At 57.0% G+C, this 22,679-nt stretch overlaps 2 protein-coding genes across 2 annotated transcripts in view; one reads left to right on the forward strand and one right to left on the reverse strand.

Moving 5' to 3' along the window:
- The window catches only part of LOC144279334 (alpha-1B-glycoprotein-like), a 937,253-nt gene that overhangs the window by 489,565 nt on the left and 425,009 nt on the right, over positions 1-22,679 (forward strand). The gene's annotated exons all lie outside the window — the stretch shown is intronic.
- Positions 1-22,679, reverse strand: part of LOC144279242 (immunoglobulin superfamily member 1-like) — a 96,738-nt gene that overhangs the window by 45,588 nt on the left and 28,471 nt on the right. The window contains 4 exon segments of the mRNA XM_077840732.1: positions 12,891-12,926; positions 13,114-13,329; positions 13,596-13,667; positions 20,888-20,998. Coding sequence (XP_077696858.1) covers positions 12,891-12,926; positions 13,114-13,329; positions 13,596-13,667; positions 20,888-20,998 — 435 coding nt within the window.

A 22,679-nucleotide genomic window follows, 5' to 3' on the forward strand; every position in this document is an offset into this window, starting at 1 on the left:
CCATCAGTTGCCAGGAAACAGGGTGTCGGCCATTCTCTGTGTCCAGTCCCCTGCACACACCTGCCCTCTAGGGCTCTGCAATGATCACACACCCTTACCCCACCACCTAGATACTTAAGAACTGCCTAGGGGAAACTGAGGCACCCCCACACCATTCAGAGGAAACATTAAGAACAGTCCCACTTCATCACATCTCTCCCCCCTTCGAGATCGAACTGAGCGGGGTCACTTTAGCCGGTTTAACTGGGGAAGTTCGAAACCACCAACGTTCCCATGGATGCCCCAGCACCTCTCCCATTCCTTGGTAGGAGTTACACCAGGCCCTTCCAGTTTCATGCCCTCCCTTGGGTCGGGGGTGGTCGATAGCACTCGCAGGCCGCATGTGGGAAGGTTTATGAGGCCCGTGCCCTTTGACCACCCCAAAACCCCAGGGGGTCAAACTGGGATTGGGTCTTCTCCCCAACAAGCTGGCCAAACACAGCCACTTGATTATAGGGAATGTTTAACTTTCGTAACAGCTTTCACTTCATCTGAGACCTTCTCAAAGCTATCGACACTGGATCCTTCAACAGGAAAGTCAGTGGATCCATTCACAACAGAAAATTGATGGCCCTTAGGAACTGAAACTTTCTTGATTAAATCACTTTCACACCCTTCAGCTGCAGTAAACTGCTTGCAAAGGCTCCATGAGGATTCCTTTCCCTAGGGGCTTTTCTATGCAACAATTCACCCCTCCCAGAAATTCTGCTCTTACCCTCTTTACCTAGGGCTTGCTCTAGAGGGACACTTTCCTGAGCAACAACAGACTCTTTCTGGGTCTCCCTTACATCCAGAATTACCTCTGGCCCATCTGGCCCATCTATTACCAGCAGGAGAGTGAGTTTGTGTGTGTGTAAGGGGGGCGGAGGGTGAGAAAACCTGGATTTGTGCTGGAAGTGGCCCAACTTGATTATCATACACATTGTAAGGAGAGTGAGCACTTTAGATAAGCTATTACCAGCAGGAGAGTGGGGTGGGAGGAGGTATTGTTTCATGGTCTCTGTGTATATAATGTCTTCTGCAGTTTCCACAGTATGCATCCGATGAAGTGAGCTGTAGCTCATGAAAACTTCTGCTCAAATAAATTGGTTAGTCTCTAAGGTGCCACAAGTACTCCTTTTCTTTTTGCAAATACAGACTAACACGGCTGTTACTCTGAAAAAAGTTCAGGAATGTTTTCCTTCTTGCTACAGGTTTCCGCAGCCTCAGTAGGTAACACAATCACATCACCTTCATGCTCTCCTTGTGCCCTGGCTAGGATCTCACCCTGATTAGACAGAGTTGCTACACCCTTTCCCAACAACACATTAGCAACAGGCAAAATACAAGCACCAGAATTGTCTACTCTCTGGGATTTTGCATAGACACTAACTGGATGCGACCTAGTTACAGGGCCATTCTCCTGAGCAGACACAAACTTAGGACCATTCCCTTCCTGGGCTTTAACTGAATCCAGAACCAACTCTGAGACAACTGCACAACCCTCAACCATCACAGGCTGAAAGGCCCCTTCTGTCTGCTCCACAGACAAAGAAGAGCCAGACACACTTTCTTCTTTACCAGACACCGAGCTTGGATCTCATTCCCCTTGTCCCAGCACACAAGGCTGGTCACAGACAACTGCTTGGAGATCAGGGTGGCTCCCTCTACAGGCAAGTCAATACCCCTGACAGACACAGACATGTTTCCTTCCCTGTCACAATTCTCCACCCAGCTAACAGGTAAGGTCCAGGGACACTCATCTTCCACTCTCCTCGCCTTCCCACCCTGCTGAGTAGACACAGCCATCAGCTCACAAGGCTGCCTAGGCTCATCCAAACTTTCCTTACCAAGCACCTTGCAACTCCCACCAGATCCCCTCTCCTGCCTGTGTCTCCCCCGACTCAGCTGGGGTCTCAGCTCCCACTGTGCTCAGCGCTGCCCTTGCTGTCCCAGTGGGGGTAGGCAGCGAGCTCGCTGCTTTCCTCACTGCATCAGAGCCAGCCTGAGGCCCCCCCTCCGGCGTGCAAGGGGGGCGGAGAGCATCTCTCTGTCCCAACCAGCCCCAGGGGTCTGGTGTGACAATGTGACGCAGCAGGGAGGGGGGAGTGTTGACCTGGGAATGTGCCCTGGGGATGGGAGACCTGAGAGCCTGTCACCTGAGCCAGGAGCGGGATGGGGAGGTGACACCTCTGCCCAGGAATGTGAACAGAGGCTGCAGAAGGGAGCCTGCTGGGGGGGTTTAGTTTTCAGTTTGGTGCTGGGTGGAGGAACACAGGGAACCCCAGGGCTGGGGTCTAAGCTCCCTGCTCCCCCAGAAGGACTCGACTGAGGGGTCCTGGGTGTACCCATAAGCTCTGTTTTGGACTGTGTTCCTGTTGTCCAATAAACCTTTTGTTTTACTGGCTGCCTGAGAGTCTCAGTGAATCCAGAATCTGGAAACCATAGAGAGCTGCCCGGCCTGCGAGTGGCCAGCAGGGAGATGTACGCTAAATGCCTTAAGAGTGACCTGGTGGAGCTGTGCAGGCAGAGGGGGCTGCGCATTGGGAGGTCCACCAAGGAACAGCTGATTGCCCAGTTGGAGGAGAGGGATCGCTCGGATGACCCGATCCCTGTCCCGGAGGGAAGCTACCCGGCGGACGCAGCGTGGCCCTGGGGCCTGACCGGGCTGGGAGGGGTCAGACTGCTGCCCAGAACATCCTGAGACCCTTCCTACCTAGGCCTGGGGTAGGGGTTGGGGGAAGCCCGGCGAATACCGAGGGCACCCTGACCCCATCAGTCAGCAGGGGATCCTCCCGGTGGAGCTCCCCATCCATGGAGTGGATGCGGCTGGAATGGGAGAGGGAGATGAAAATGAGGGATCTGGAGGATCATGAAAAACAACGTCAACATGAGCAGGAGAAGGAGTGGGAACATCAGGAGAAGGAGAGGCAACGTAGGCATGAGCAGGAGGAGAAGGAGAAACAGAGACAGCATGAACTGGAGCTGGCCAGGCTGAGGAGCAGTGGGGCCCCAGCTGCGGTGAGTGCGGGGGGACCCAAAACTGCAAGGAGCTTTGATAAGTGCTTCCTGGCCCAGCGGAAGGAGGGAGAGGACATAGATAGCTTCCTGACGGCCTTTGAGAATGCCTGAGAGATGCACAGGGTTGACCCTGCAGACAGGCTCCAGTTTCTCACCCCCTTACTGGACCCCAAAGCCATGGAGGTGTACAGCCGAATGACAGGGGCGGAGGCAGGGGACTACGAACTGTTCAAACAGGCCTTGCTCCATGAGTTTGGACTGACCCCCGAGATGTAGCTAGCGAGAGATGTTAAGAGTAACAAGAAGGGTTTCTTCAGGTATGTTGGCAACAAGAAGAAAGCCAAGGAAAGTGTGGGCCCCTTAATGAATGAGGAAGGCAACCTAGCGACAGAGGATGTGGAAAAAGCTAATGTACTCAATGCTTTTTTTGCCTCTGTCTTCACGAACAAGGTCAGCTCCCAGACTGCTGCGCTGGGCATCACAACATGGGGAAGAGATGGCCAGCCCTCTGTGGAGAAAGAGGTGGTTAGGGACTATTTAGAAAAGCTGGATGTGCACAAGTGCATGGGGCCGGACGAGTTGCATCCAACAATGCTAAAGGAACTGGCGGCTGTGATTGCAGAGTCATTGGCCATTATCTTTGAAAACTCGTGGAGAACGGGGGAAGTCCCGGATGACTGGAAAAAGGCTAATGCAGTGCCAATCTTTAAAAAAGGGAAGAAGGAGGATCCTGGGAACTACAGGCCAGTCAGCCTCACCTCAGTCCCTGGAAAAATCATGGAGCAGGTCCTCAAAGAATCAATCCTGAAGCACTTACATGAGAGGAAAGTGATCAGGAACAGTCAGCATGGATTCACCAAGGGAAGTTCATGCATGACTAATCTAATCGCCTTCTATGATGAGATTACTGGTTCTGTGGATGAAGGGAAAGCAGTGGATGTATTGTTCCTTGACTTTAGCAAAGCTTTTGACCCGGTCTCCCCCAGTATTCTTGTCAGCAAGTTAAAGAAGTATGGGCTGGATGAATGCACTATAAGGTGGGTAGAAAGTTGGCTAGATTGTCGGGCTCAACGGGTAGTGATCAATGGCTCCATGTCTAGTTCGCAGCCGGTGTCAAGTGGAGTGCCCCAGGGGTCGGTCCTGGGGCCGGTTTTGTTCAATATCTTCATAAATGATCTGGAGGATGAAGTGGATTGCACTCTCAGCAAATTTGCGGATGATATTAAACTGGGAGGAGTGGTAGATACGCTGGAGGGCAGGGATAGGATACAGAGGGACCTAGGCAAATTGGAGGATTGGGCCAAAAGAAATCTGATGAGGTTCAATAAGGATAAGTGCAGGGTCCTGCACTTAGGACGGAAGAACCCAATGCACAGCTACAGACTAGGGACCGAATGGCTAGGCAGCAGTTCTGCGGAAAATGACCTAGGGGTGACAGTGGACGAGAAGCTGGATATAAGTCAGCAGTGTGCCCTTGTTGCCAAGAAGGCCAATGGCATTTTGGGATGTATAAGTAGGGGCACAGCGAGCAGATCGAGGGACGTGATCGTCCCCCTCTATTCGACATTGGTGAGGCCTCATCTGGAGTACTGTGTCCAGTTTTGGGCCCCACACTACAAGAAGGATGTGGATAAATTGGAGAGAGTCCAGCGAAGGGCAACAAAAATGATTAGGGGTCTGGAACACATGAGTTATGAGGAGAGGCTGAGGGAACTGGGATTGTTGAGTCTGCAGAAGAGAAGACTAAGGGGGGATTTTATAGCTGCTTTCAACTACCTCAGAGGTGGTTCCAGAGAGGACGGTTCTAGACTATTCTCAGTGGTACAAGATGACAGGACAAAGAGTAATGGTCTCAAGTTGCAGTGGGGGAGGTTTAGGTTGGATATTAGGAAAAACTTTTTCACTAGGAGGGTGGTGAAACACTGGAATGCGTTACCTAGGGAGGTGGTGGAATCTCCTTCCTTGGAAGTTTTTTGGGTCAGGATTGACAAAACCCTGGCTGGGATGATTTAATTGGGGATTGGTCCTGCTTTTGAGCAGGGGGTTGGACTAGATGACCTCCTGAGGTCCCTTCCAACCCTGATATTCTATGATTCTATGTACCGGAGAAGGTTCCGGAGTCAGCGTAAAATGCCTGAGGTCACATATCTACAACTGGTCAACCGAATGCAGGGATATGCCCGCAAGTGGATAGCTGGGCCCAAGGTAAAGAGGACCTGCTTGACCTAATCGTACTGGAGTAACTGTATGAACAGTGCCCTTCCGACCTGAGGCTGTGGTTGGTGGACAAAAAGCTGGAGAACCCCCATCACGCAGGGCAGCTGGCCGACGAGTTTGTGAACAGTCAGGGGGTAGCAGAGAGCAGTCCCAAAAGAACAGGCCCCCCCCGATGCAGAGAGAGAGTCACCATGGGGCCTCCCAGCGGGGAAATAGGGAGAACCCCCTCCCAAGCGGAATGCCTGGCGTCGGGCCCCTCCGACCGCTCGAGGGGACCAACGTGACCTGAGCTGCTATCACTGTGGCCAGAGATGCCACGTATGGACCCAGTGCCCCAGGCTCAGGGACAGACTGAGCAGACCCAACCTACCCAGGCTTAACTGGGCAGGGATCCAGGTGCACGAGGGGAAGACAACACAGGCAAGGGGAGCTGCCAGTTTACCACCTGCTCAGGAGGGAAGAGTACCCCAGGCCAGCTCCGCCAGAGGGCTGGATGCTCTGGACTCAGGGTGCTCGGTTTACAGGGTGGGCGCGGGGCTGTCCCTCCGGAGAGAGTGCCTTGTTCCCCTGGAGGTGGATGGGAGGAAGGTCAATGGATACTGGGATACGGGCGTGGAGGTGACGCTGGCCCGGCCCGAGGTGGTGACCCCAGATCGGGTGGTGTCCAACACCTACCTGACCCTGACGGGGGTGGGTGGGACCCTATTTAAGGTGCCCGTGGCAAGGTACACCCGAAATGGGGGGCCAAGGAGGGCCCCAAAGATGTGGGGGTACATCCATTTGCCCACTGAGGTTTTGATGGGGGGAGACCTAGAGGACTGGCCAAGCAAGCTCCAGACCGCCCTGGTTGTGACCCGTAGCCAGAGCCGGCGAGGGGCACTGCACCCTGACCTTGGGGAGGGTACCACACCGGAGGCACAGGACCCTACCCTGGTTTGGAGGGAGCACCGAGGGGCACGGCTCAGAGAGGCGGAGGCCTCAGACCCAGCCAATGAGAGGGAACCGGTCCCCATCCCTTCCCCAGCCGCTGAGTTCCAGGCCAAGTTGATGAAAGATCCCTCCTTGTGGAAGCTCAGGGACCTGGCCGACCTCAGTGTGCTATGGACTATGAGGAGAGGCTGCCAGGAGAGGTTCCTGTGGGAGAAGGGGTTCCTGTACTGAGAATGGGCTACACAAGGGAAAAAGAGTCCTGTGAGATCAGGAGGCAGCTGGTGATCCCCCAGAAGTATCGCCGCAAGCTACTGTACCTGGCCCATGACATCCTCCTCTCAGGGCATCAGGGAATCCGGCGCACCCAGCAGAGTTTGCTACAGAACTTTTACTGGCCCGGGGTCTTTACCACAGTCTGGCAGAATTGCCGATCCTGTGACCCCTGTCAGAGGGGGGGGAAGGCCTGGGACAAGGGGAAAGCGGCTTTGAAACCTTTGCCCATCACAGAGGAGCCTTTCCAGAAGGTGGCCATGGACATCGTGGGGCCTCTCAGCAAGACAACCCGGTCGGGGAAGAAATACATTCTGGTGGTGGTAGATTTCGCCACCCGCTACACCGAGGCAGTGCCCTTAGCTTCCATTGAAGCAGACACCGTGGCCGATGCGCTCCTGACCATTTTCAGCCGAGTGGGGTTCCCCAAGGAAGTCTTGACAGACCAAGGCTCCAACTTCATGTCGGCCCTGCTCCGGTGCTTGTGGGAGAAATGTGGGGTCTGGCACGACTGGGCCTCAGCTTATCACTCCCAGTCCAATGGGCTGGTGGAGAGGTTCAATGGGACACTAAAGATGATGCTGAAAACCTTTATGAACCAGCACCCGCGGGATTGGGACAAGTACTTACCTAACCTGCTGTTCGTGTACAGGGAGCTACCCCAGGAGTCTACCGGATTTTCGCCTTTCGAACTGTTATATGGAAGGAGGGTGAGGGGCCCCCTGGACCTGATGAGAGACTTGTGGGAGGGGAAGGCCACTCCCGATGGAGAGTCAGTGGTGGAGTATGTCCTGATCTTCCGAGAGAGACTGGACGAACTCATGGGCCTGGCCAGGGAGAATCTGGCCAGAGCACAGAAGAAGCAGAAGGTCTGGTATGACCGCACGGCGCGGGCCCCTGCCTATGCCACCAGGGATCAGGTGACGGTTCTCATCCCCGTGATAAAGAACAAACTACAGGCCGCCTGGGAGGGCCCTTTCAAGATTGTCAAGCAGCTAAACGAGGTAAACTATGTGGTGGAGCTGTCGAACCAGGCACACCACCGCCGGGTGTACCATGTGAATATGATGAAGCCATATTATGCCAGGGGGAATGTGGTGTTGGCCGTGTGTGGACATTGGGAGGAGCAGGGAGATGACCCTTTAGTAGATCTATTCCCTGGGACCAGAGCTGGTTCCCCACTGGAAACAATTCCCCTCTCGGATCAGCTGACCCCTGGCCGGCAAGCTGAGGTCGGGGGGTGCTGCATCCGTACCGACAGCTGTTTTCCAACCAGCCTGGATGCAGTAATCTGACTGTCCACCGGGTGCAGACAGGGTCGCACCCGCCGATAAGATGCTCCCCCTTCCGAGTCACAGGGAAAACTGCTCAGGACCTGGAAAGAGAGGTCCGGGACATGCTGGCTTTGGGGATGATCCAGCCATCTGCCAGCCCTTGGGCCTCAGCAGTGGTGCTGGTCCCCAAAAAAGACGGGTCGGTCCGGTTCTGGGTGGACTATCGGAAGCTCAATGCCATCACTGTGTCTGATGCCTACCCCATGCCCAGGCCTGACGAGCTCCTAGACAAGCTGGGAGGAGCTCGATACCTTACCACCATGGACCTTACAAAGGGCTACTGGCAAGTGCCGCTGGATGCAGATGCCCGGCTGAAATTGGCCTTTATCACCCCTCTGGGGCTCTATGAGTTCCTGACCCTGCCTTTCGGCCTCAAGGGAACGCCGGCCACCTTCCAACGCCTGGTGGACCAGCTCCTGAGGGGGATGAAGAGTTTTGCCGTGGCGTATATTGATGACATCTGTGTCTTTAGCCAGACCTGGGAGGACCATGTGTCCCAGGTTAGACAAGTGCTGGACCGACTCCAGGGGGCTGGGCTGACTGTAAAAGTGGAGAAGTGCAAGGTGGGGATGGCGGAAGTATCTTACCTGGGCCATCGGGTGGGGAGCGGCCGCCTAAAGCCGGAACCAGCAAAGGTGGAGGTGATCAGAGACTGACCCGCTCCCCACACCAAAAAGCAGGTCCAGGCCTTTATTGAGTTGGCAGGATACTACTGAAGGTTTGTGCCTCACTTTAGTGCCATAGCCACCCCCATCACTGAGCTATGCAAGAAGGGGAAGCCAGACAAGGTGGTCTGGACTGAGCAGTGCCAGGAGGCTTTCTGGGCACTGAAGGAGGCTCTGGTCAGTGGCCCAGTTCTGGCAAACCCAGACTGTGACAAGCCCTTTATGGTGTTCACCGACGCCTCAGAGACGGGACTGGGGGCAGTGTTAATGCAGGAGGATGAAAAGGGGGAGAGACACCCCATCGTGTACCTGAGCAAGAAATTGCTACCCCGGGAGCAACACTACGCGGCCATCGAGAAGGAGTGCCTGGCCATGGTGTGGGCCCTCAAGAAACTAGAGCCCTATTTCTTCGGGCGACACTTCACCGTGTACACCGACCACTCTCCCCTGACCTGGCTGCACCAGATGAAAGGAGCCGACGCCAAACTCCTGAGGTGGAGCCTGCTCCTGCAGGATTATGACCTGGACGTGGTCCACGTGAAGGGAACTGCCAACCTGATAGCAAATGCGCTGTCCCGGAGAGGGGGGCCTGAACTTCCCAAGGTCACTGGTCTCAGTGACCCCGCTCAGTTCAGTCTGGAAGGGGGGAGAGATGTGACAATGTGATGCAGCAGGGAGGGGGGAGTGTTGACCTGGGAATGTGCCCTGGGGATGGGAGACCTGAGAGCCTGTCACCTGAGCCAGGAGGGGGAGGGGGAGGTGACACCTCTGCCCAGGAATGTGGACGGAGGCTGCAGAAGGGAGCCTGCTGGGGGGGTTTAGTTTCAGTTTGGGGCTGGGTGGAGGAACACAGGGAACCCCAGGGCTGGGGTCTAAGCTCCCTGCTCCCCCAGAAGGACTTGACTGAGGGGTCCTGGGTGTACCCACAAGCTCTGTTTTGGTCTGTGTTCCTGTTGTCCAATAAACCTTCTGTTTTACTGGCTGGCTGAGAGTCTCAGTGAATCCCAGGAAGAGGGGTGCAGGGCCTGGACTCCCCCACACTCCATGACAACTGGTTACAGGCCTTGCCGCTCCTCCCCCCTGCCAGCCAGGTCATCTGCATTTTCACTGACCATTTCCCTCTCCACCAATTGGTTCCCTGGATTCAAATTCAAACCCTGGGCAGTTACCGGAGCAGGGCCTGGATCCTGTTCCAAAGAGACACAGTCCCCCCCACAACAGGATCTCGCAGTTGGTATCCTGGAGCACCGCAACGGCCGGCCAGCCCGACCCCTCCTGGGTCTGCACAGGGATCTGGGCCATAGGCAGGGTGAGGGGCTTCGTCCCTGGGACCCTCACCCAGCTCACACAGCCCCTCAGCATCTGAGGTTGCACCACCCAGGGCCTGACTCCAGGTCCCTCTGACCCAGGGTCTTGCCACCCCAGGAATGTCTCCCCATTGACCATCACCATCTGCTCCCACTGGGGGTCCCAGGGGCCTGGCCCCAGGAAACTCCATCACAGACATACAGGTTGGGGTCAGGAGTGGGAGCCTGTTCACCTCCCCACTAATCTGGCTGACGGAGTCGATGGCCTTGGGACCCAGCAAGGGAGCTAGACACCGGGGCTTTTCCGCAGGGTCCCCCTCATTCAAATCTCCAGCCTGCTCAAAGGCAGTGAGGCGGCATCCACATCCCCACGTCCTTATCCAGGGGCAGCAATTTAGTCTCGAGGTTCCCTGTGGAACTGGCCCCCCGGGGTCTATCCCCACTCACCCCGGGGAGGTCCCCTAGGCCTCTCCGCTCCCCCACCGCCAGTTCATGCTGCTGCTGCTTCTGCAGCTCTTTCTCGGACACTCGCTGTCTCTCACATTCCTCTTGCTCTCTCGGACTCAGCTCCAATCCCGTCCGTCTCCGATCCCCCGATGGGGAACCCGATCGTGAAGACCCTCATCTGGTCAGGGACAGGAGTCTTGGGGATGCCTGGCTCCCACTCCAGCTGCTCCCAGATCCTGCTATAGCCCCATTTGGGGTCAGAAATCTGTTCCTTAGAGCGGTCATCCTCCTCCAGCTGCACGATTAACTATGCTTTGGTGAACTTTCCAATGCTCAACCCTCTCTTTCTGCACAGGGTTACAATGTCCTTCTTAAGGAGACGGTGACAGGCCATCACTCCGCTCTTCCCAAGTTGTTGTGGACTCACAGGCCTGGGTGCTCTCAGCTCCCCACCGTCTCCAGGGAGAACCCCTAGTGTGCCAGCCCTTCTCAAGGTCACCACCTCTTTGCCAGGGTCGAGCTGCAGACTCCTGCACCCCTGGGACCACTCGCTGCAGTCCCCCGGGGGACCCTGTTACTGCAAAAGTTCTTCTCGCTGGTCACACAATCCCAGGGGTTAACCGCCCCCTGAAACCGTCTCTCTCTGAATCTTCAGCACGCCTGGTCCTCGTCAATCCCCCTTTGTTTTACTGCTCCGCAATCACTTACTGCAGGAAGCGCCGTCCACAGGGTGCAATACATCCCACCTCTGCCACCAGTTGTCACGGAGTCCCTGGGTGAAGATCTGGAACTGCTCCCCATGAAGCCAGGCAGGACTCTGGGGAAGTCACCTTTCTGTGAGCAGCCTGTCTGCAGGACACACAGCTCAGACAGCTTTCACCTTCCTGGGTCTGACCTCAAAGCATTCAGCCTCCTCTGCCCCTCCGTGCGCTTCCAACAGCGAGTCTGCTCAGGTGGGGATCCTGGGGAAGCCAGAGGATCCTGCCCCCCAACTTCGCAGTCAGACGTGACTCTCAGCCAGCCAGTAAAACAGAGATTTATTAAACGACAGGAACATGGTCTAAAACAGAGCTTGTAGGTGCAGAGAACGGGACACCTGAGCTGGGTCCATTTTGCGGGGCAGTGAGCCAGACAACCCCGTCTGCCCTTCACTCCATGTCGCAGCCAGCCCAAACTGAAATTCCCTCCAGCCCCTCCTCCTCCTCTGGGCTTTGTCCCTTTCCAGGGCCAGGAGGTCACCTGATTCCTTTGTTCTCCAACCCTTTAGCTCTCACCTTGCAGGGGGGAAGGGCCCAGGCCATCAGTTGCCAGGAAACAGGGGATTGGCCATTCTCTGTGTCCAGACCTCTGCACACACCTGCCCTCTAGGGCTCTGCAAGGATCACACACCCTTACCCCACCACCTAGATACTTAAGAACTGCACAGGGGAAACTGAGGCACCCCCACACTATTCAGACGACCCATTAAGAACAGTCCCCCTTCATCACAGCTAGTCTCCAGGGTCCGTTCACTCCCTGGCTTCTCTGCTGGGAGGGCTGGGAGCCAGGTTCTCTTCCCAGCTCTGGGAAGGGAGTGGGGTGACAGCAGGAGGGACGGGGTCCAGGATTCCTGGGTTCTGTGCAGTGCACCACCCCTGACTTGTAGGGGACTGTACAAGTCTCTACTACACACTGAGGTTTATAACCTTCAGCTCCGCCCGTCACCCCCTAACTGATATGTCGGCTGGGAAAGGCCCCCCCTGCTCTGCAGCTCCCCAGCCGGGCGTCCTCTCTGCTAGGCCCAGGGCTTTACGCAGAAAGAACTTTATGCCCGGGTACCAACCCTCACAGCGGATGGTGATGCTTCCCCCAAGAGCCACCACCGTGCTGGGCCAGATGGTGGGCGTGAGAAATTCTCGCCCTGCTTTCAACAAGAGACAGGAGTTAAACAAGGGAGACACCCCACCCCTGCCTCCCTCCCGCCCCAGTTCAGTTCATCTGTCATTCAGCCTCTCTGGGAGTCTGTCCCCTACCAGGGATGGCACTGCCTGCCCATGGGGCTTTGGGGACAGGGGATTCACCCATACATAGCTCAGGACCCGGCTGCATGAGAGATCACCTTTCCCCACGGCCCCACCTAAGGCCAGTCTGGGAGTCTGACCAGTGGCCCCCTGCAGCTCTGCCCCCCGCTTCGGGGTCGGAAATAGAGTCTGTGACCGGCAGGAGTCACACAAGACCCACCTTCCCCCAGGCCTTGGGAACAGGGGGCTGTGAGTGCAGGGTAGGAAGCGGTTGGGGATGGATCTCGGGGCAGGGGTGGATCTGGGGGGTTCTCCCCCATGGCTGCTCTGACCGGAAACCTTTCGGTTCCCTGAGGGGATCTAGAGCCCACGGACAGGCCCTTTTAGCGTTTGTATGAGCTGAAATAAATCCACATTTCCCTCCCGCCGATCCTCACAGCCTGGGTGGGGCAGAACTTTGAACCAGTGAACGGTTCAAATCCTGGCTTCTTTGTCAGAGCCTGGGAGCCAGATTCGGCTCCTAGTAACTCCATGGGGTCGGGAGAACTGTGACAGGTCTTCACAGGGCGAGTTTGGGTTGTGTTTTGGGGAAGGTTCAGGGCTCGATTCCTCTTTTCCCCACCCCACGCATTCCCTCCCCCATCCTTCATGTTACCACCCTCCCCACAGACTGATACTCACCTCCCCACGCCCCGCTGTGCCCCGCCAGCCAGCAGCCTGGAGAGAAAAGTGGTATTAAGGGGTCACATCCCAGAGCAACTGGATCCTACACCCTGGTCTCAGATCCCCCCTGCCCCCCATGGCCACACGCCCTGGTCTCAGATCCCCACCATGGCCACACGCCCTGGTCTCAGATCCCCCCCGCCCCGCATGGCCACACGCCCTGGCTGTCTCCGATACTTACCAAGGAAGAGGACGGTGAGAGCAGACGCCATGATGGGGCAGTGGGGGGCCCCCCAGCACTGCCACCAACACCCCAGTGTCCAGCTCCACCCAGCCTGAGGCCCGAGTGCGAGCGGAATGAGGAACTGTGCCGGGGGCTGCAGCCCCAGGAACCCCGTGATGCGCTCGGCCCCTTTCTTCCCCATCAGCTGGTTTCTCTGCAATCTCCAGACCAAATCTACGGCGGTCAGAGCAAAGCCAGCTCCCTGCAACGCCCAGCAAACCACATCCCCTCCTGCAGCTGGGCTCCCAGCCCCACAGACACCGTGCCTCAGCTCCCTCGTTCTTGGGACCCTATATCCTGAGATCCCCCAAGACTGGGGCCACCCCAAAAGGAAGGACACTTTTGAAAACTGCGACGAACTCCCATCACACAGAGTCCAGTCTCTAAGGTCCATTCATTCCCTGGGTTCTTTGCTGGGAGGGCTGGGAGCCAACCCTCACAGCGGATGGTGACGCTTCCCCCGAGAGCCACCACCCTGCTGGGGCTCACCCAGATGGTGGGTTTGAGAAATTCTCACCCTGCTATCGACAAGAGACAGGAGTTAAACAGGGGAGACACAGCCCCCCGCTTCCCCTCCACCCCAATTCAGTCCATCCCTCGTCCAGCCTCTCTGGGAGTCTGTCCCCTACCCGGTTGGCACTGCCTGTCCATGGGGCTCGGGGGCAGGGGGTTCACCCGTACGTAGCTCAGAACCCGGCTGTATGAGAGATCACCTGCCGCGCCCCACCCCACCTGAGGCCAGCCAGGGAGCCTGACCAGTAGGTCCCCTTGCAGCTCTGCCCCCCGCCCCGGGGTCAGAAATAGAGTCTGTGACCGGCGGGAGTCACACAAGACCCACCTTTCCCCAGGCCTTGGGAACGGGGGGCTGTGAGTGCAGGGGAGGGAGCTCTTGGGGGTGGATCTGGGGGGTTCTCCCCACGGCTGCACTGACCGTGAACGTGTCGGTTTCCCCTGCAGGAACAGAACCAGCGTCTGTCGGGGCGGGGGAAGGGGCTGAAACACCGACACAGGGATCGCCCCCCACTCTCTGCAACCAGTGGTGGATCAGCCACTGGGCCTATGGGGCCTGTGTGTCCAGGGGCTCTGGCCAAGTGGGGCCCCCTGGAGCCAGGGGCGGCTCTACCAATTTTGCCACCCCAAGCAGTCGCTGCCGAATTGCCACCGAGCCCGAAGAGCGGCAGAGCTGCTGCCCTCACTCCCCACTGGGCCCCTGGCCGGGGTGTGGGGACAGAGCTTCTCCGGTCTTGGGGCCGAAGTTGGGGGGTGTCACGGAGTCCCCGGGTGATGCGCTGGAACTGCTCCCTACGAAGCCAGGCAGGACTCTGGGGAAGTCTCCTCTCTGGGAGCAGCCTGTCTGCAGGACACACAGCTCCCCCGGCTCCACCTTCCTGGGTCTGACCTCGGAGCATTCAGCATCCTCTGCCCCTCCCTGCGCTTCCCCCAGCGAGTCCGCCCAGGCGGGGTCCTCCGGGCTTTGTCCCTTTAGGGGCCAGGAGGGCACCTGATTCCTTTATTCTCCAACCCTTTAGCTCTCACCTTGCAGGGGGGAAGGGCCAGGCCCTCAGGTGGCAGGAAACAGGGTGTTGGCCATTCTCTGTGTCCAGACCCCTGCACACACCTGCCCTCTAGGGCTCTGCAAGGATCATACACCCTTATCCCACACCCTAGATACTTAAGAACTGCATAGGGGAAACTGAGGCGCCCCCACACTATTCAGAGGAAACATTAAGAACTGTTCTGCTTCGTCACATCTCTCCCCCCTTCGAGATCGAACTGAGCGGGGTCACTTTAGCCGGTGACCTGGGGAAGTTCGAAGCCACCAACATTCCCATGGATGCCCCAGCATCTCTTCCCTTCCTTGGTGGGAGTTACACCAGGCCCTTCCAGTTTCACATCCTCCCTTAGGTCGGGGGTGGTCGATAGCACTCGCAGGCCGCATGTAGGAAGGTTTATGTGGCCCGTGCCCTTTGGCCACCCCAAAACCCCAGGGGGTCAAACTGGGATTGGGTCTTCTCCCAGGGCTCCAGTCTGGAGGGCTGCAATTCGGGCTCTCTTGGTTAAGAGCCCCCATCTTGACCTGGGCCACATATTGTTTACTTACAGAACTAGCATGGAAACATTCCTCTCTCAACAACCTTGTCTCCCCAACAAGCTGGCCAAACACAGCCACTTGGTTAGAGGACTGTTTAACTTTCTTAACAGCTTTCACTCCATCTGAGACCTTCTCAAAGCTCTCCACACTGGATCTTTCAACAAGAAAGTCAGTGGATCCATTCACAACAGAAAATTTCTGGCTGTTAAGAACTGAAACTTTACAAGTTTAAAGTTTAACGTGGTGATGGGAGAGGGAGTTGGTTGGTACAGGGGACCCGCGAGGGAACTTGGGACCCCGGCGACTGGTGACCGGGAGGCCCAGCTCAGGAGTCACAGCTGGGTCTGGCCAGTGGGAGGACAATGGGCTGAGGAGAGAGGATCCTGGTAACCGGACCAGCTGGTTCCAGCCAGAGGGGCCAGAGGACAGAAGAGGGGAGAGGAGGCCCAGATGACCCTGTTTATCTGGAGAGAAGACAATGGACAGAGGCGGGCTTCTGGCCGGTGAGATCAGATGCCCAGTTATGAAGCAGGGGGGCTCGGGGCTGGAGAGAGGGAGCAGGCAGAGCCCACCTGGATGCAGGGGAGACTGGGATGTGCTGTGCTGAGGGAGGCCAGGCCTGAGGCCCGGAGAGTTTCCTGTGCTGCATTCAGATGCTCAATAAACCCTCCTGTGTTACGCTGGCTGAGAGTCGCTCCGGGCTGGAGATCAGGGGGGTGTTATTCCCTCTGGGAGTGGAGGCCCCGGGGCTCCAGACCGAGTGGACTCCCTGCGGGGACCCACAGCAGAGACAGGTGTGCTAAGGCTCAGAGAGGTGCAGTTCCAGGAGGCAGAGGGGCCTAACCCCCGAGAGAGAGTGGACCCCCGAGAAGGGTTGTTGCACTAAAGAGGGTTCCCCCCTGGGACCGCATGGCCAAGAGTGGGCACCCCCTGGGAGTCCATGACAGGCCTCAATACCCCTGCTGCACTAGGGGGTGCTATGCTGCAGGGGAAGGGGCTCAGTAGAGGGGCAGTCTCCTCTGGCCGTCACTGCTGGCCCTGATACCCCAGTGCACTGCTTGGGGGGCGCTGTGCTGCAGGGAGTGAGGGCAGAGGTCACTAGGGGGCTCTCCCCTGGCCGTCAGCGCCGGCCCCAGTGCTAAGTAAAGTCCTGCAGAGAGAAATCCTACAAAACCCTGTGCAACAATTACAGCCGTGGCTTCTTCACATCCTCCCCGGTGTTCTCGGCTCCGATGGGCCTCTCAGTAGACAAGCGTCGCTAGCAGGATGGTTCCTGCTGGGGTTTCCCTTGGGTCTTCCCTCTTTGATATTGTAGCTCTGACTACAGCTAACACATAAGAACGGCCACACTGGGTCAGATCAAAGGGCCATCTAGCCCAGTATCCTGTCTGCTGACATTGGCCAGTGCCAGGTGCCCCAGAGGGAATGAACAGAACAGGGAACCATCAAGTGATCCATCCTCTGTTGTCCTCCCAGCAAACAGAGGCTCGGGACACCATCCCTGCCTAACCTGGCTAATAGCCATTGATTGACGTAACCTCCATGAACTTATCTAGTTCTTTTTTGAATCCTGTTATAATCTTGGCTTTCACAACATCCTGTGGCAAGGAGTTCCACAGGCTGACTGTGCGTTGGGTGAAGAAATACTTCCTCTTGTTTGTTTTAAACCTGCTGACTATTAATTTCATTGGTTCTTGTTTCATGAGAAGGAGTAAACAACACTTCCTTCTTTACTTCTTCCACACCAGTCATGATTTTATAGACCCCGACCTGATCCCCCGTTAGTTGTCTCTTTTCCAAGCTGAAAAGTTTTAATTTCTTCTCATACAGAAGCCGTTCCAGACCCCTATCTTTTTTGAGATGGGGCGACCACATCTGCACGCAGTATTCAAGGTGTGGGCGTACCATGGATTTAGAGAGAGGCAATATTATCATCTATCCCTTTCTTAATGATGTCCAACCTTCTGCTGGCTTTTTTGACTGTCGCTGCACACTGAGTGGAAGTTTTCAGAGAACTCTCCACACTGACTCCCAGATCTCTCTCTTGCCTGGTAACAACTAATTGAGGCCCCATCGTTGTATATGTAGAGCTGGGATGATGCTTTCCAACGTGCATCACTTTACATTGATCAACATTGAATTTCATCTGCCAGTTTGTTGCCCAGTCACCCACTTTCGGGAGATCCCTTTGTAGCTCTTGGCAGTCTGCCTGCGACTTAACTAACTTGAGTAGTTTTGTATCATCTGCAAATTTTGCCACCTCACCGTTTATGCATGAAGGTGTGTCACAGATTCACAGGCCCCTGCAAGCTCTCTTGGCTCTGTAGGATCCCGGGAGGAACTCCCCTCCGTCTGACAGCCCTTCTCGGGGTCCACTCTCTGTTGGGGGCTAAGCCCTGGGTTCCATCGTCTCCTGGAACTGCACCTCTCAGAGCCTCCAGCCCGCCTGGCTCTCACCATGAGCCTCCCACAGGGACTCTCAGCCGGCGTAAAACAGGAGGGTTGATTGAATGTCTGGATACAGCCCAAGCAGTTGTCAGGGGCTCGGGCCTGGCCAGTCTCAGCACCGTCCAGCTGGTCTCTCCCAGTCCAGGTGGGTCTGTCCCAGTCCAGGTGCAGCCAGACCCCTCTTTGTCCCCAGTACAGAAGTGACTTCCTTCCAGCTGACCCCCCTATATCACCTTCCCCACAGCCCCACCTCCACCCTTTGTCTTCCTTCTGGGAAAACAGATAGCTGGGGCCCTCTCTCTTCTGTCCTTTGTCCTCCCACTGGCCAGAACTGGCCGGCTCCCAACACAGGCTGGGCCACCAGGTCACCGGTTGCTAAGTTCTATCATGTCCAGGCCATTGTCCGGGGTCCAGGCTGCTAGGCGAGGTCACACCCGGCCCTCTGCACCAGCAAACCCCCTCTCCCACCACCTCATTACACATGCCGCACACAGGGGAAACTGAGGCACGTACAGTACTCATGCACAACACTAAGAAAATCCTCTGCTTCGTCACAAGGTGTCAACCCGCTTTTCCTTAGCTGCACTTCCACGCCCCGTGATTATTGGTCTGCCCGATTTTTCTTAGGTTGTTTGTAGTTCCTTTTTGTCTCACACGCAGCTACGCATGGCAGGTACCCTGCAGTCAGGACAGACATTTTCCCATAACCTCACCTGTTGGCACATCTTATGCAGTAACCTTTGGTCTTAGCGGTTATTGCTGGGTCATGCAATCATCTTAAGCCTCTGGCCTAGTCTGGCGAAGCTAAAATCGTACAGGTCTCAGCCTGTAGGTCTTGCTATTAACCGTGCTTTACTAATACCTAATACACATTCCTCACGCCTACTTATCTATCCTATACTGCGCTAATCCTGCAACTCCAGTCGAAGGAGCATCCGTTGATTGTATAGGAAATGCACACCCATTGGCCGTACCATCACATAATACACTGAGAAACGGAGGATAAAATGAAGGCTCCACACATAATCACGGTGTAGTAAGCAGAGCGTCCTCCCTCTGGACTTGAGAGCGAGGGACCACTATGTTCCCCCCTGGTGGGTGGAGCCAAATGTGCCCCGCCCCCTTCCCGGAAGTACCGGGGCGAGGCAGGAAGTATAAAGGGAGGGCCCTGCAGGGGAAGGAGGCAGATGTCTCCAGCCTGCTGCTGAATGCAGAGATGACTCTGTGCTGTGGAGTGCCCTGCCCCTGGGGGAAACCAGCCCTGGAGACATGGTGCCAGGACTGTCGTCTGCAGTGTACCCCACGGAGACAAAGGACCCCTGGACTGCAGAATCCCCCCACCCCCACCCAGACTGTGGTAGGAAGTAGCCGAGGGACACCAGACTTTAGTCCGGTTTTGTCGCCGGAGCACAGGCTGGTGTGTTTGGGTAGGATCCCCACTGACCCAGTTGTGGCACTTCATATTCTCCATCGGGATATGCTTTTGATACGAATATGCATCACTAAGTTGTATTTTATGCAAGATGGGTCATGTAAGATATCATTGGAAAGATTATGATTTACTGAATGTGATTATCCTGTTTGTATGCATGGATCGTTTCTGTATCTGTCAATATTCCTAACTTTAATGTACCAATTACAAAAATGTTTACACCTGAGGAACGCCCACACACAAAACGCCATGAGTCTGGCTGGTTGGTCAATGATCCGTTAGGGGGAACAATAGGATTTTGAAGATGCTAATCTCCCACCTTCCTGAGACGTTTCCTGGGATGCTCCAAACCACCTTTGACTCATGGCTGCTTTGACATGGCAGGGTCATGTGATCATGTCACCTGGTACTGGACTCCATCTTGGACTGATAGCAGTTTTCCACTTGTAGGAGGTGGGGATCAAACTGGGAAACAAAGGATTCCTGCCTTATGTAAATCCTATTTAAGGCTGGGGAGTGAGATAATCAGGGTTGGTTCTTCACTGAATCCCTGCCCAGGCTGACTGCTGAAAACACCTAAAACTGATCTGGGGAAGAAAGGACTAAACCCAGGCTAAAAGGTGTCTGGCCTGTGAAAGGAATACCTGGAGCTTCAAGTTTGTCTTCAAGAAACTCTGGAACCTGCTTAAAACAACATTAAGGGTGAGAAATTACTGCTTGTAGCCAGTTTCTATCGTGTATTAAACTATAGTTTGCATGTTTGTTTTATTTGCTCAGTAATCTGCCTTTGATCTGTTTGCTATCCCTTATAATACTTAAAATGTATCCTTTCTAGTTAATAGACTTGTTTTGTTGTCTCAAAACCCAGTTTGCGGAACTCATTACTGGGGGGTGGGGGGACAAAGCTGTGCATATCTTCCTCCACATTGAGGCAGGAGGCAAATTTCAATTAGCTTATGCAGTACAGTTCTTTGTGCAGTGCAAGACAATACAATTTTGGGTTTGCACCCTGAGAGGGTGTGCACCTGAGTGCAGGTCAATTCCTTAGCTGAAAGCTTTCCCGTGCAGGGCTGGTTTCAGTGTCTGTGTCTTTCCGCAGCTGGTGTGTCCCTACCTGTGTGTGTATGTGCTGGAGAAGGCTTGAGGGCCTGGCTCTGCAGGACAGGGTGAGGGAGCCCAGGCTGGTGGAACGGGTGGGCTCTGTGGTACCCCAGTACATCAGGTGGCATCCCCGGAGTGGTGCGGAGGGAGACTTTGAACGGGGGAACACGCGCGCCATGACCTGGCCGCAGGGCCGAGTCACAAAGAGGCAACAGAAGCTGCTGGAGCAAGAGAGAGAGAGAGAGAGAGGCGGAGGGACGGCAGGCAGCCGCGGGAAGGAGCGTCGAGCCGTTCCCCCAAACGGCCAGCAGGAGGCGCCAGCCGCGTGGCAAGTGGAGCACCCCGTCACTGAACTGTTCGAAAGCCGACAGAGGTGCTGCACGTAGGGAAGAAAAACCAAGCACAGCAGGGCAGGGTGGGGGCGAACGGGCCTGGCAGCAGCTCGGCGGAGACGGATCGGGGAGTTGTGGTGGATCACGCCCTCAGCATGAGGCAGCCATGCAATGCCGTTGCAAAACCAAAAGCAAAGGCAGCTTTAGGCTGCATTAAGAGAGGGGCAGCGTGCGAGTCCCGGGCGGTGAGAGTCCCGCTCTGCTCGGCGCTGGGCAGGCCGGGAGTGCTGCGTCCAGCTCCGGTCACCTAGGGTGCCCCCCTCGGGCGGCTGTAATAGGCCTCGGCCAGGATCAGCCCCAGGATGAGCAGGACCGTGGCACTCAGCGCCAGGTGGGCGATGTTGGCCTGGGTGAAATCCGGGTGCCCCGGGGGGCCTGCTGTGGGGGGAAGGGAAGAGTCGCTCGGACCAGGAGATCAGCAGCTCGCGCTGCCCCGGGAGCGGAGCCACCAACCCACCCGTCCGGCAGGTCTGGCTCTGGGGCCTCAGCTCGCTCTCCCCACCCTCACTCACTCGCTCATTTTCAGGGGGTTGGGGTGCGGGAGGGGGTGAAGGCTCCGGCAGGGGGGCGGGCTCTGCGTGGAGCCAGGGATGAGGTGTGGGGCCGAGGGGTTGGGAGTATGGCAGGGGACTCTGGGCGGGGGCAGGGGGTTGGGGCATAGGAGGGGGTTCGGGGTGCAGGCCTCGGGTGGTGCTTACCTCAGGCGTCTCCCAGGAAGTGACCAGCCTGTCTGGGAGCTGGAGGGGCAGCCAGGGGGTTCTGCGCGCTGCCCCTGCCCACAGGTGCTGCAACCTGCAGCTCCCATTGGCTGCGCTTCCTGGCCAATGGGAGCTGCGGAGACGGCGCTTGGGGCGGGGCCAGGGCGCAGAGCTCCTGTGGCCACCCTGCGCCTCGGAGCCGGAGGGAGATGCCGGCTGCTTCCCGAGAGCCGCCCAGAGCCACAGCAGCCAGGGACCCTGCCAGCCCCGCGGTGCCGCCAACCGGACTTTTAACTATCCTGCCAGGGTCCCTTTGCAACCGGGTGTTCGGGTCAAAAACCGGACACGTGGCAACCCTAGCCCCAGGACCCGCCTGGGCACCCAGCTCATCCCAACCCCAAAGCCAGGACTCCCAGATCCTGTCCTCTCTTGGGATCCCCCAGTCACTTCCAGGCAGCAACCTATAGGACAGGAGGTGCCGGAGGAGTTGGGGGTCTGGTGGGGAGGGAGGGGCAGGGGCTTCGTGCCCCCTGGTGTCTGGCCTCATGCACCAGGAGTCACTTGCCCCATCCCGCCCAACCAGCCTCAACCCCCAGGGGCAGTTCCTTGGGCAGCATGAGCCTTCCAGGGCTGGTTTGATGGTGATTCCCCCACGGCCCTGGTACCTGGCCCCGAGCAGCCTGGGTGGGTGGGAGCCGGGGCCACTCCAGGCTGGGTTGGGTCAGTTCCCTCTGAGGGAATCGAACCAGTGTCTGTCGGGGTGGGGGGAGGGGCTGAAACAGTGACAGTGATTGCCCCCCGCAACTCAGCTTCAATCGTCACTGTCATTCATGGGGGGGGCGGGCAGTGCCGGCTCAGAAGCCCCTGGGCCCCGACTCCTCTGTGTGTCCCCAGAGTGGGGACAGCCATCTGGGGGCCAGGATCCCCCCTCAGCCTCAAATCTCCAGGGGCTGCTGCTCCCCCTGGCCAGGGAACCCCGCAGTGATCCCCGGCCGGGGGTCCCCTCTGCTGGGCTCAGGGCAGAGCCTGGCTCGGAGCGCCCCGTGAGTGCCAAGCTGCCGAGGGTCCGGCTGGGGGTGGGGCTGGGAGCGGGGACGCCGGGCTGGTCTCTGGCGCCCGGCACCGCAGGCCCCGGGGTTGCCGGAGTCGTTTTCAGCAGGAAAGTCTGGCTGAAAAGGGAACCTGGCAGTGACGCTGACCGGACCCGACGTCTGATTCCTGCAGTGACCGGCCTGTGCCACCAGGGGGCGGGAAGAGCAGCGGCTGCTGGAGCCTGGAGGAGCCGTGGAGCCACTGAGCAGGGGCCCTGCCCCACGCCCTGCCCCCCTCACCCCACTCCCTCCCCCCCACCCCTGGAGAGC

This window comes from Eretmochelys imbricata, chromosome 23, assembly GCF_965152235.1.
Source record: "Eretmochelys imbricata isolate rEreImb1 chromosome 23, rEreImb1.hap1, whole genome shotgun sequence".
NCBI classification, from domain to species: domain Eukaryota; kingdom Metazoa; phylum Chordata; order Testudines; family Cheloniidae; genus Eretmochelys; species Eretmochelys imbricata.